This window comes from Chrysoperla carnea, chromosome 1 (genome assembly GCF_905475395.1).
Source record: "Chrysoperla carnea chromosome 1, inChrCarn1.1, whole genome shotgun sequence".
In the NCBI taxonomy this organism is placed as follows: domain Eukaryota; kingdom Metazoa; phylum Arthropoda; class Insecta; order Neuroptera; family Chrysopidae; genus Chrysoperla; species Chrysoperla carnea.
In genome coordinates, this window is record NC_058337.1 from 48,014,616 (window position 1) to 48,028,627 (window position 14,012).

The 14,012-nt window shown below is 30.1% G+C and overlaps 4 protein-coding genes across 5 annotated transcripts; 1 reads left to right on the forward strand and 3 right to left on the reverse strand.

The window, feature by feature from the left end:
- Positions 1-260: 260 nt before the first annotated feature.
- On the reverse strand, positions 261-1,230 carry LOC123290846. Its single transcript, XM_044871192.1, has 3 exons — positions 831-1,230; positions 572-765; positions 261-510 (listed from the first exon to the last, which is right to left on the reverse strand). Exons 1-3 carry the CDS (start codon positions 1,016-1,018, stop codon positions 335-337), a joined length of 558 nt encoding a protein of 185 aa, XP_044727127.1. The 5' UTR covers positions 1,019-1,230; the 3' UTR covers positions 261-334.
- A 3,877-nt stretch (positions 1,231-5,107) lies between these two features.
- On the reverse strand, positions 5,108-6,973 carry LOC123305356 (zinc finger protein 184-like). The gene has a single exon (XM_044887052.1). The coding sequence runs from the start codon at positions 6,971-6,973 to the stop codon at positions 5,108-5,110; it is 1,866 nt and encodes a 621-aa protein (XP_044742987.1).
- Positions 6,974-8,303: 1,330 nt separating this feature from the next.
- LOC123290843 (negative elongation factor E) lies at positions 8,304-9,243 on the forward strand. The gene has a single exon (XM_044871187.1). The coding sequence runs from the start codon at positions 8,425-8,427 to the stop codon at positions 9,241-9,243; it is 819 nt and encodes a 272-aa protein (XP_044727122.1). The 5' UTR covers positions 8,304-8,424.
- Positions 9,244-10,851: 1,608 nt separating this feature from the next.
- Positions 10,852-13,702, reverse strand: LOC123290842 (general transcription factor IIE subunit 1). Of its 2 annotated transcripts, none has more exons than XM_044871186.1 (4): positions 13,423-13,702; positions 12,728-13,023; positions 11,956-12,646; positions 10,852-11,077 (listed from the first exon to the last, which is right to left on the reverse strand). In XM_044871186.1, the coding sequence occupies exons 1-4, from the start codon at positions 13,544-13,546 to the stop codon at positions 10,911-10,913; spliced, it is 1,278 nt and encodes a 425-aa protein (XP_044727121.1). In that variant the 5' UTR covers positions 13,547-13,702; the 3' UTR covers positions 10,852-10,910. The 2 variants fall into 2 exon arrangements, with proteins under 2 accessions (XP_044727121.1, XP_044727120.1); XM_044871185.1 differs by having other exon boundaries at positions 10,852-11,086.
- Positions 13,703-14,012: the final 310 nt, after the last annotated feature.

Consider the following 14,012-nt stretch of genomic DNA (forward strand, 5'->3'; position numbering starts at 1 on the left):
GATTTACTTCCAACTTGTTCAGTTCTAAATTATTTTCTGTGCAATTTACAGAATTGTTTTTTGTTAAATTAGAACACTGTAACTTGGTTCTCATAAGTAGCTGAAAAACAAAATTTAATGCACACTATTTTTCATTAATATAATAAAATTAACTTACTTTTTATTTTTGCAATCTAAAAATTGATTTAAAATTACACTGACAAAAAAGTAATCAAATATCATCATAACAAGTATTATTACTGCAATATTTATAAAAAAAAAAAAAAAAAAAAGTATTATCACATCAATTAATCTTAATTAAGTAAGTCATTACAAATGTTTAAAGGGGAAAGAATTAAAAGGAATTCGGATTAAATTGTATTCTTAAATTGTCCATAATAGCTTGACGTTGAAATTCAGCCTCACGTTTACAATACGATGAAAATATAGCAGGGCATTCAAATGTAACTTTTTCCACACATCTCGTGCCATGAGTTGATGGTGAAAATCGAAATTCGCCTTTTGAGTTTACTATAAAAAATTTTTTTTAATAATTCATAAAATGAAATAAAGGTAAAAATATAGATCTTACAACAAAAAAATCCATTCAAAAAACATGTTTTATGGGTTGAATTAATAACATAATCTATTCCACTGGGGCTCACTATAAAGTGACCAATATTAATGTTTTCCGTGTATGGCCAATGAGATAATAATTCTTTGTATTCCACAGAATATTTCCATTCATCAAAGTTTCCTTCTTCTGATAAAATATTGAAATCTTTACTATAAAAGAAATTAATTATTTCTGTACATTCATAAATTAAATTAAATAACTTTCTTTGACTTACATTGTTGGATTTAAACTTTTCATATTACTAAAATCAGCCACAAACTCCCAAACATCAACGGGTTTTGTATTTGAAAAAACAGCACTTGTACTAATAGTTTGTTTCGTTAAACGTAAACATAAATATACTATAAAAATAACAAAGCAAATTATGCCTATGCGTTTACTTTTCCAACTTATTCGTCTCATTTTTAATTTGTAACTGCAAATGTATTATGTAAAGTATAGAAATTATTATTTAGAACTCTGGAATACATAAACTTGGTGATACATAAACATTAGAAGTGGTTAGTCAGCTGTATAATCAACATTTCGTATAATAATAGTCAACGCATTTGTCTGGCTGTAGGGCTTAACAGCATTGGTATTGTATCGTATAGACCAAGAGCTGGCAGACATCTTTTCTTTTGTTCCGGGTGAATTCTTTCTTATTTTATAAAATATATGTTTTTGGTCAGGCTAAAATTTTTTATTGGCCGATTCTTAAATACAAATTTTAAAATAAACAAGTGAAAACAAACAATTTATTGAGGTAATTGTTGAAATACCATGTATAGACAGTGTTGATTACGCAATCGTTTTTTTTTTTACGTCATGAAAGTAAAAACTGATACAACTGATATTCCCTTATAAAACGTACTATATAATTTGCGCCCTCATTCGTAAACATTGATGTTTACGAAACAAGTGTTGTTTATTTTTTTGAAAGGAACATTTTTTACATTTAAACTTTTGTTCTATCTCAAACGATTTACAAGTTGGGTCCGACAAATCCAAGACCTAATTGATCTATGTTTCTCATTTACAAACTCGACCTCACTTTTTACGTTCTAAGCACGGTATAAAAATTTCATCTTGATATTTCTTCGTTTTTGAGATATCGTGCATCCAGGCAGAAAGGCGGACAGACAACCAGAAATGGACTAATTAGGTGATTTTATGAACACCTATACCAAAATTTTGTTGGTAGCATCAATATTTTCAAATGTTACAAACTTGGGACTAAACTTACTTTACCTTGATTTATTTCATATATATATGGTATTTCATATATATAAGATACTTTAAGCAATACGATAAACCCCAGCTTAACTGGTCAAATTGTCGCCTACATGTTCCTTTAAAACAAAACAATGTGTCTGATCATCAGATTCTTTGGCCCATTCCACCCCCTCTCTCACACCTTCGAAAGAGACAGGCCGCCGTTGCATGTAGGCTTTTTCAATGGAATGAAATGGACAAAACAGGTTGAAGGAGTGACATATTGTTTTAGTTCTGAGAAACATATACGCGGAAATCCAATCTGTTTGGGTAATATGATGTTAAGTATACTTTATTTTAAGATTTGTATGATGTAAAGGTCGTCAATAATAGTTTTAGTCCCACCAAAAGTATCTGCTACTCAATTTTTTAGTCTTCCTAAGTTTAACATGAAAAAGGATAGAAAATTTTGAATAATTATTTTTTCAAAGTTCTTAAATCAAAAAATTGATATTTTCAAAATGCTTAAATCGAACAATTAAAAAATTGATATACCTAATTATTTTTATCCTAATAAAATGAACTGATGCTATGTACATTGGCTAAAACTTATAACTGAAAATCAGACGGTTTGGTGACATTTAATTTGCAGTTTTTTTGTTGCCTCTGTGATAATCCCTGGTGTAAGGCTTTCAAAGTCTGGTTTACCGCTCCTATAATTTGGGGTTAGTAGAATAGGTGTATTAGGCGATTTGTAGTCTAGCCAAAAAAGGTGCTGGCTCTTATACTATATTGGATTACACATCAGTTTGGAAGAATATATTTTTAACACATCTGTAACTTCCTCTGTTGATAAATTCCGCCTATTTAATTAAATTTTAGATAAACTTTTCTTTTTAAACAATCATATCTGTTAATTCGGGGAACATTAATTTTTGCTTCTATGTTTAATATTATTCTGCCATAACGGATACGGACTCAATCCAAAAACAGTGAACGCACAATTTCATCTTGCGATTGACTAAAAAGCGATTTATATTAGCAATGTTCTATTTAATCAACCTCAAATATTTTCTTGCATTTTGTCTCTTTCTGCATATATGCGTGTTGGGTAATAAATTTTTGCTCTAAATCTTACAAAAAAAAAAATAAAACGGAAGACGGGTGTGATACCTTACATAATGGGATAGTATGTTTTATAAGCAAAATATGCACTAGAAAAAACTTAACAGTCCTTTTTCTAGGATTGGAAGAAATAAAACTTCCAATTTTCTTTGCTAGTCCACCATATTTTTTAATATATTAAAAATTTAAAATATATTTAAATGTTTAAACGTGGGAACTAAGCAAAGAAAGTTGCAAGTTTTATTTCTTCATATCCTAGAAAAAGGACTGTTAAGTTTTGAGGAGAATTTCACAAAGAAATCCACAAAGTATAGTTCTACAATTAAAGTCCTTCTGTTAAAATTGGAAATCGAAATATTACGTTTCAAGACTTAAATTTTGTATAATATAATATTTATTCTTCATTTTGTAAATTATATTTCTTCAACATTATTTAATATCGATTATGATTTTGATTTCAAGCTACTCGAGATAAAAACACATTATTATTCATAGAATGTTTAATATTCTATGTTATTACAAGTATGGCGGCTAGTTGGTGACAGGAGTGAGAGAGCACTGTTATACACCTGCATAGAATACTATACATAGAGAACGCGAAGGATCTGATAGCCTGTAAGTGGATGCGATATGATGATTGAGAGAGAAGACTGCCAGTTCAGAGTTCCTCTGTGTCGTTGTCATAATCATATGATGCATAGAAATTTTGTGGTTCTCCAATAATGTAAGCAATATGTAGCCATAATGACATATAGATTAGACAAGGACACAGGGGAACTCACTGGCAGTCTTCTCTCTTATTCATTATATCGCAAGTTTTGGGCCACGGCATTCTCTAGTTTAATATTTTATGCACACCTGCTCCTGCATAAGAACATACGTTGTCATCATTTTACCATGGTTCATACTCACTTCAACTGCCATTACAGTGCCACCTATAGTTTTTTGGAGTCACGAAAACTGAAAATTAGGAATTTTAAAATTACTTTCTTTTTTGATTGCATATTTCTCCGGATGGCACATTTAAAGTATGCGGATGAATTAAATGATATGATAACAAAATTTGTGGAGGATGTGTAATAGATCAAAAATTATATTATATTGTTATATAAAATAATAAATATTGTTTAACAATTCCACTTATTCAAATTGAATTCCTCAACGCAAAGGCCAAAAAACCTACAGACAAAACAGGGATACCACAAGTGGGTCCTTCGCACCTAGACCAATAATCCTCTGCGATAGTTCAATCGACAGTGTCTAGTCAAGAGTCCCACCACCCTTCTCAACTGTGCTCTAGTCAGTTTCAGACGAGCACAGTCGAATGGCTTAGCTGTGGTTATATACAGTTTGGCCTGTCGCAGGCCCTGCTCAAAGTCCCAGTAATCAAGATGGGCTTGTCGTAACCATTCTTTGATTCGGTAAATTACAGAGCATCTTGCTATGGGTATGCCAGTCTCAGGTGAAAGGGGCGTTAAAGATGATCTCTCTCGTGCCAACGAGCTGCTGCTTCATTCCCTTTAATGTCAGAGTGACCCGGAACTCAGATCAGTCTGACTGATGATCAGTGTTGAGCAGTGCTAGGTGATTCAACTCCCCGAAACACTCGTATATTATTCTTGATTGGAAAACTCGGTCCCATTAATGACATGACAAGTCTGTGGAGCACATGGTGGGCGTCCAAACAGCGGAACGCAGTGCTAAGAAACTCACAGACCCATTCTAACAGTGTGTAACAGTGTGGACACTATCATACGGTGAATGCAAGGAAAAAAAACTCGTTGACTGGTGCGTTCACCCTGTGATTGCATCCATCCTATGATCCATGGGTTGGTCATGCCTTTAATGGGGTCGAGTTAGCATAGATCTGCGGGTTTTTTGGTCCTTGCGGTCAAGTATTTTCTGAACATCCTCCCGGGTAAAAAGTGATAGTTTACGAAAAGATATCCCAAACAAAAGTTGTTTATTTTTTTATAAGATATAAATTTTATATTTAAATTTTTGTTTTATCTCTAACGGTTTACAAAATGGATCCTTTTCATTTGATAAAATAATCAAAAAATGCACCAGATTAAAATTGGCATACATCGGTCAATTTTAAAGCTAGAAGATCGAAAGAAAAACAAAAATGTACAAAATTAAATCAGCTAGAACGTTTATTTGAACTTTTTTTTATCCATTATCTAGCCCAAGTAAAAGAGGGTTTTCATCAATGTCGAGTAATTCTTCTTTAATTACATCATTTTCTTCTTCAAATACTTCATCACCTTGGCTGTGAATTCTTTTATGTCTCGTTAAACTATTTGAATTTGTAAATTTACTATCACAAGTTTCACATGAAAATGATTTTTCATCCATATGAGACCGTTTATGTACAATAAAACTACTTCGCCAACTAAATTTTCGATCACAAATATTACAAGCAAATGGTTTTTCATCAGTATGGATCCTTTCATGTTGAATTAAACCTTGCAACTGAGAAAAAGTTTTATCACACACATCACATGAAAATGGTTTTTCACCAGTATGAATTCGTTTATGGTCTTTTAAATTATTTCCACAGGAAAATTTTTTACCACAATCATTACATGAAAATGGTTTTTCTCCCGTGTGCAGTCTTTTATGTCGTTTTAATCCACTTTGTTGTGTAAATTTTTTACCACAAATTTCACAAGAAAACGGTTTTTCCCCGGTATGAGTTCGTTTATGGTCGATTAAAGTACGTTGATCACGAAATTTTTTATCACAAATTTCACAAGAAAATGGTTTTTCACCAGTATGGATTCGATTATGTCGAATTAAAAGTCGAGACTGAGAAAACGATTTACCACAAATTACACATGGAAATGGTTTTTCAGCGGTATGAGTGCATTGATGAGCAATTAAATTACTTCGCAGAGTGAATGTTTTATTACAAAAAGCACAGGAAAATTTTTTAATTTTTTGGCTTATTGTTTTAACCTCCAATTTAGTGGTTTCATCCTCATCTGTAATTGTATTCTTTTCTTCTAATGCTTCCTCTTTAATCAATATTTGCTCCACATTTAATTTTTCTTTATTTTCTTCTGCAATAATTTCATTTTTCACAAATTTTTCATTTTCTAACCCAAGTAAAAAAGGGTTTTCATCAATTTCAAGTATTTCTTTTTTAATTAAATCATTTTCTTCTTCAAATACTTCATCGCCTTGGATGTGAATCCTTTTATGTTTCGTTAAACTACGTGAATTAGTAAATTTTCTATCACAAACTTCACATGAAAATGGTTTTTCACCAGTATGAGACCGTTTATGTACAATAAAACTACCACGCCAACTAAATTTTCGATTACAAATATTACAAGAAAATGGTTTTTCACCAGTATGGATTCTTTTATGCTGAACTAAACCTTGCAACTGAGAAAATGTTTTATCACACACATCACATGAAAATGGTTTTTCACCAGTATGTCTTCGTTTATGTTCACTGAAATTACTTTGATAACGAAATTTTTTATTACAAATTTCACAAGAAAATGGTTTATCTCCGGTATGGGTTCGTTTATGTTCAATTAAATTACTATGATCACGAAATTTTTTATTACAAATTTCACAAGAAAATGGTTTTTCACCAGTGTGGATTCGATTATGTTGACTTAAACGTCGAGGCTGAGAAAATGATTTACCACAAATTTCACATGAAAATGGTTTTTCTCCGGTATGAATTCTTTTATGTAACATAAGGTTATCTTGACGCGAAAATTTTTTATTACAAAAATCACATGGATATGATTTTTCCTTGTGAGTTCGTTCATGGATATTTAAATTACACTTCTTTTTAAATGTTTTACCACAAAAGTCACATGGAAAAAGCTTTTCTAGTGGTTTTGAATTAATTTCATTTAATTTTTCACCTACTTTCAACTTATGGTGTTTCAACTTTTCATTTTCATTATAAATTGGTTGATATTCCATGATAACATTTTCTTCTTTAATTATAACATTTTCCATGCCTATTTCTTCTTTAATTAAAACCTGTGTCAGTAAATCACTTTTTTCCATTTGAACATTTTCGTTCAGTGTTTCTTTATTTAAATCTTGTTCATGTTTAATGTTGTTTTCTTCATTGATCAATAAAGGATCAATTTTATCTTTAAATGAACTATTTTCCATTTTAATTAAATTGATAATTTAAAACTTTGCAAGTGTTTGAAAATTGTTTAGAGTTCAGTAAAAATGAACTTAAAAATGACACCAGACAAAGATATATAATCACACAGATAAACATATGTTTGTCGATATATCTTGGTATACATTGTTTGCATATAATTTTTATATAGCCACTAGAGTGATACCCACCGCTTCGCTGGGTTTGAAGTAAATATTGATTAAAACCACCGTGTTATATCCTCCACCTCTCTTGCTTTCACTTATCCCCTTTTTATAACATTCGAAATTATGATTGTTTTACACAGGTAAAATATATGTACGGTTTTCCATTTATTTAAATGTAAAATAGTCATAATTCATTGAGTATATCAGAAAAGATGGCCATGAAATTTTTATATTGACTATTTTTACAGAAATCTGAAATTTATGGTAATGTCAAATAGGGAATATTCATGTATTTTTTTATATTTTGAATTCATTGTTTACACCGTTATAACAAAGTAAAAAATATAAATAATGCTTAAAAATGCTGTATTTAAGTTGATGACGTATAAGTACGTGATCTGTCAATTGGTGACAGTTCAATGTATAATTTACACTTTAAAAAAATGAATTTACAACACAGAATTTACACTCGTTATTATTAAGTTTTCTAATAAAATGTCGTAGAATAGTATAATTTAATGAAATATCATATAAAATGTAAGTAAATAATATCATACAGAATGTCAACAAATTGGACAAGCCCGTTCTATGATGTCACGTCCGTATAAAAATTTGAATTTCCGTTTTAAAAATTTTTAAATGCCCTCACTGAATTTGTACTTTTATTAATTAATTTTAAGTAATTAAAAAGATATGAATTACTAAAATAATGGTTTAGTTGAAATGTCCAGTCATTTAAGTTTAAGTAAAGGAAGAAAAATATTTGAACCAAATTTAAATTTCGAATATTCCCTATTTAATTTTTTAACTAATAAAAATATATATATATATATATATATTTTTTAATTATAGCTCATGTGTTATTCTGATGTATGAGCTACATTATTGTTAAGTTTCATTCAAATATATTCATTAATTTTTTCCGTGAAAGCGTAACAAACAAACAAACAAACATCCTTACTTTTATATTTATAACATATAGGGATAGGGTTTAATCATGAGTAGTATTTATAACCTTCATGAGTAGTATGTTGATAATGCCGCTGCATGACGCTACTGTCTTAAGAAACAATTTGTGTACGAAACAATGCAAATGTCAAACTTATGTTTGTAAATAATACAAGAAAAAATACTTATTTTAATTATTCTTTATTAAAGTAAAATTAATAAAAGACAATATGGTTTACATACATTTCCCGTCAAATTTAACCGAAGAAGAATTGATGTTACAAGCAAAATATCAAAAACTAAAGAAAAAACGAAAAGCAGTACAAGATTTAAAAGCTCCAAAACCTGAACCAGAAAAACCAATAATACCAAAACGACCAGCGGAAGCTAGAGATGCTCGTGAAGTTGCAAAAAAATTAATTAAGTCTGGGGCAATAAATCCAATATCAAAACCACAAAAAAGTTCGGATCAAGCCTTCAAACGACCTAGAGGATTAGAACGTAAATTGATTACTGATAAAACTTTAAGTAGCTATCAACCGTTTTCCGCAACACAATTAGAAAATGGCGATCCTGAATCGCCTGAAAATCGACCGCCACGAATCAAAAATAAGAATTTGTATGATTCATTTGTAAGTCAACGTGATCGTGAGGAACGTGGGATTACTGAAAAACGTAAAGAAGCCGATAAACCACGACATGGAAATACAATTTACGTTTCTGGTTATCAAATCACTGAAGAGTATCTCCGAAAACATTTTAGTAATATTGGAAATATCGTAAATATATCAATGGAAATTGAAAAAAATCGAGGATTTATAACTTTTGATAAAGTTGAACATGCAGAAAGAGCAATAACTGAATTTGATGGAAGTATGACGTCTGGTATACAATTAAATGTTTCATTTGCAAGAAGGCAGCCACAAATTGAGCCTATTAATGATGCAACATCCTCATCGACATGGTCTATTGCTGCAGCAAGTAATTCACAAAAAGGCAATCACCGTGATAAACGAGATTTAGTAATTTATGATGATATTTTTAATTAATGATATGTTATAGTATTATAAATAATAACAGTTCATTGTTAATTTAAATTGGTGTTGATTTCATTTTAATGAATATATAAATGGCTGCGCGTCTATACAAACATACCAATAGACCTCTAGGGTGAGTGGGTCGTGGAACCGCAGGAACAAATTAATTCGATCCAACATCTAACTAACTCCATCTGAAACACGCTGGGTACATGATACTTTATTTAAGCAATAAATATGTTTTTTCTTAATATATTACACCTTGTGTTGTACTTTTAGAAGATGCTGTAATTGTCTATGCTAAAGGGGGTAGAAAGTAGGGAAATAACATGCTAAACAACATTTATCAGTTTTTTAATCTGAAAATGTGCTTTTATAGAACAAAGGTAGAACGCTACGGAGAAATTCTTTTTGCACAAACGAGCGTAGCTAGTGCAGTAACATTCTCTCAAGTCAAAGTCAGTTTAAAACCTTCAATGCCCATGGTCTTATACGACTAACGTACACTATATATAGTGATATAAAATTAAGGTCTTACAAGAGAATTATCTCTTCAGGATTTTGTAAAGGATATTTAAAATTTGTTCATAATGTTTGAAAAGTGATGAACTTCCTATTTTTTGCATTTTATTCACCCTAGAAAATGACCATTTTTTAGTTTTTCCAACATTAAACACCATGTAATTCGAAAAGGCTAGCTTTACGAAAAAATATCAAGAGATCTTTTATCTATCAAATTACTCAAAAAGCTTAAAAAACTAATCAACCTAAAAAAAATCCATAAATTTTTTCCGGGCGAATGCCAATTACCTGTATTTTGTGGATAGCATTTTTGCATATAATTTCTGGTTTAGCTCAAATTCTTGTAATTTTCTTCAAATTAGATAAAGGTTTTCATTTTTTGTATTTGACAATGTTAAAAAATATATTTCAAAAGTAAATTAACGGATTTTGCCTTTAATTTACTATCAAAAGTACATTTTTAGGAGATTTAAAACCTTTAATTGCAAATATCTCAGTTTAATGTGTCTGTGGCTATAGAATGTTCTTCCCTCTTAGCACTTCAAATAAACAATGCAAAAAATTTATTTTTTTGTTATTCCACTTCTCACTTTTTGCAAACAAGATACATTTTTGATGACATAAAGTTGTTTAAATATAGCCCAATAAAAAAGTTTACATCTCTCAACGTAAGCGCAACATAAACATTTTGGGTCAAGACTTTCTAATATATAATTTTTGAATTTTTGCTATTCAAAAATTTACTTGGAGTGTTACTTAATTCGATTTTGCATATCATGTACGAATGTTTTCAAAGCAATAAAAAATAATATCTATTTCGAAAAATATTAAAAATGGTTATTAACGCTATAAATGTTGATTTTTACACAATGAAAAGTGTTGTTAAAACAGAAGACAAAAAAATAATTTAATTTTAATAATATTCTATACCATATATATGATTCAATTAAGTTTAACGGTGATTTATCCATTCTGCAGTTTAATGAAAATATTTGACTATAATCAATATTAATATAATTTTCGATTTTACCATTTTGGAAGAAAACAACATTCTTAATTCAAAATATATAATAATAGAAATTAATCAGTACAGTTTTAACACTCAAAATAATTATAATTACAAAGTCAACTATAACTAATCTCTTATAGGCACATTATTAATCGTACATATGCGAATAATATTCTTGATAAACTTGTATATACACTTCTTTTTCTGTTGGTGTCATTTCTGATATAAGAGCATCGTTCACTTCTGTAATTGGAATTGTTCGAGAACCAACAGTAACTGTTGGTGTGTTATCATCTTCATCTGAATCCATATTTTCTATTTCACCTGAAATATTTTCAAGATAGTCAATTAAATGTACAATTAAAAAGTTTTCCTAAAAAGAAACCTTGTTGGAAAATTTTTAATCTTTTTTCTCTGACAAAAATATGATCAAGTTTAAGGTTTTAACACCTTGTGATACATGCGCCGCCGATAGACATTATTATTAGAGGGTGCTCCCTCAAATCTAAGCTAATAACCTAACCTTGCTAACAATTTAAAGTTTCGTTTCATTTTTCGCCAGAATGAAAAAAAAAATTATTGGATGGAAATGTCTAACACCAATATCTATAAATTTTTTGTTATTTTCGGTAACCGCGTACAGTCTGGTATTTAGCGCATTAGGGTATGTTAAGTACATTAATTGATTATCAATGCGAACAGATATCAATAGCCATTACATTAATAAAAAAACTAGGGAAAGAAAGTTAGATATTTATACAGCCACTTTGCTTAGATTTTACCGACTAGCAGACGGTAGCCTTCCATTAGCGAATTCACATACTTTTTTCTAAAATATATTGGATCTAAAATATAAAACAATGAAAAACATATGAACCGATTCCACATTTTGCAAGTCACAAGTCGCTTTTTAATTTGCTATTAAATTTTCAATGACGAGCGGATAAGGAGGCAAATGGATTTATGGAAATACGCTAATTGTTCTTTATGACCGATCACATAGATCAAACTTTTTTTCTGAAAAATATTATTGGCTGTTACAAAATTGGGATTCAACTTAGTAGTTTTTTATGTGATATACGAAGAAAATATACAAAGTTTGATCTGGTTTTGATTTTTAATTTATCCTATTTCTCCAAAAAAATTTATGCTCGTTTTTAAAAATAAAAAGAAATTATATAATTTATAAATACCTATGTCATCATCCACAATATTTTGTAGAGATCGTCCAACTTCATTCATATCATCATCACTAGAATCTGATTCTTCTCCGGGTAATCCTTTAACAGCATTATTAACATTAGCGCCTTTTTTCTCATGAGCTAATAGTACACTCATAATGTCATCAGTTTTTCCAGAACTTGTACTGCTACCTATGGCTCCTGTTGCAGACTGTGCAGCAGATTCCAAAATGGCATCGGAATTATTTTGACCTGAATTAAGATCGATTTGTGAACTGTCGTTAGTAATTACTGTTGATTCAACCATCCAAATAGGACGTTCTTTACGTTGCGTTTCATTATTCTGTGTTATATTATCATCGCCTATTGTAACATCAACACGAGTTTCTTCCACAGCAAAACCTTGGCTTCTAGTTGCTTCGCCTGACCATGCTTCTCCAGGTGGTCGAAGTAGTGAATTTTTCTTATTATCCAAACCTCTAATAGTATTTATGTCTACGGGTTCAGGTTCTAATACTTCAGGAGCAAGTTTGATACCTTCCACTTCTTTTAGTAATATGTATAAGGGTTCTAACTGCTCATTAAATTTTGCTAAAAGAAGTCTAGAATCTTTTTTAGGTAGTGCAGACTGATCTTCTTCAACAATTTCTCGACAAAATGTACAACGAAATTCTCCGCTAGCAAAATCGAACAGTTGATCGGCCTAAATAAACATGAAATTTAAATTATTCTGACAGTAATGAGAAATGTGTTTCTTATTTTTAAAAACACTAATTCGAATTACCTCTAGATCAGTGAAAGTTTTCAAACAACAAGGACATTTAAAACTGGCTCGGCTTGTAGCATCTCGTTCTTCAGTTTCCATTCGTTTTCGCATTAAATCTAGTTTATATTTAACGACGTTCACAAAACTTTTATAGTTAATAAAATAATAATTAACTTTCTGAGCTTTTCCATCAGCTCCAGTCTCCATTTTTAGCCGCACTTGTATAAATTTATCATTACGTAAAACAGCAATTCTTGCACGCAACATTTTTTTTTCAAATTTAAGTAACTCGCAAATATCATCTTCTTTCATGCCTAATAAACGACATTAAACATTTAAGTACTTAGGTAATAACAAATTCAAACATAGGTTTGAAAGGACAATGCACAAATCAAATTCAAAAGGCTTTTCGGTCAAACTGAATGAAAATTTTCTTATCAGGCTGATCAAAAGTTTGAATAAGACCCAAAGCATATAACTGGAAGATTTCTGAGATATTTGGGGATACAAGTTGAAACGTTTGCAATAATGCGCCCCTACTGGACCGTACATCAGGCTTAATATAACACCAAGAAAAATATCTGAAATTTTCATTTAAAACGTTGCGGCCTTTTGCATTTCACTTATGCAAGATTCTTTCTGTTAAGACTAAGTATCAAACTTAAAATTACAATTTGCATCTCCCGATAAATGGAACATATAATAAGACTTACATGGATTTCGTACAAGCATATCAATTATTAATGCATCTTCAATAGAATAAAATCCTCTAACAACTAATCGAGCAAGTTGTTTTAAACTACTCGGTACTTCTGTAACTAACCTATCTTCAGTCATTTTGATATTATTAAATTTAAAATTTCATTCAAATAAATAAATTTTTCTAATGTTTTAATTCTATTTATCATTCCGTATATATTGTCTCAAAATTCATTAGAATTCGAAAATCGTTTTCATATTTTATGTGTATTTATTTATCTGTTGAATTTTCGACTGTTGTTAAACAAGGGCAATAAGGGTAAGCAAATACAAACATAACCTATATTGATTCAATATGTCAAATTGAGTTTCACTCATAGACATTTAACGATATTTATATGTCTATGGTTTCACTCATAGACCGCCTGTGTCTTCCTATAACTGCCTATAACAAAAATACAAATGGGCACAAGATGTCATCAATTTATATTGTAGAAATATAGATTGATAATGGCTTTTAACATAATAAACGAAGGAGCATTTTCAAGTCTTTCAAGTAGTTTTAAATTAGCTGGTATTCTACCATGGTTCATCCACGTAGGTA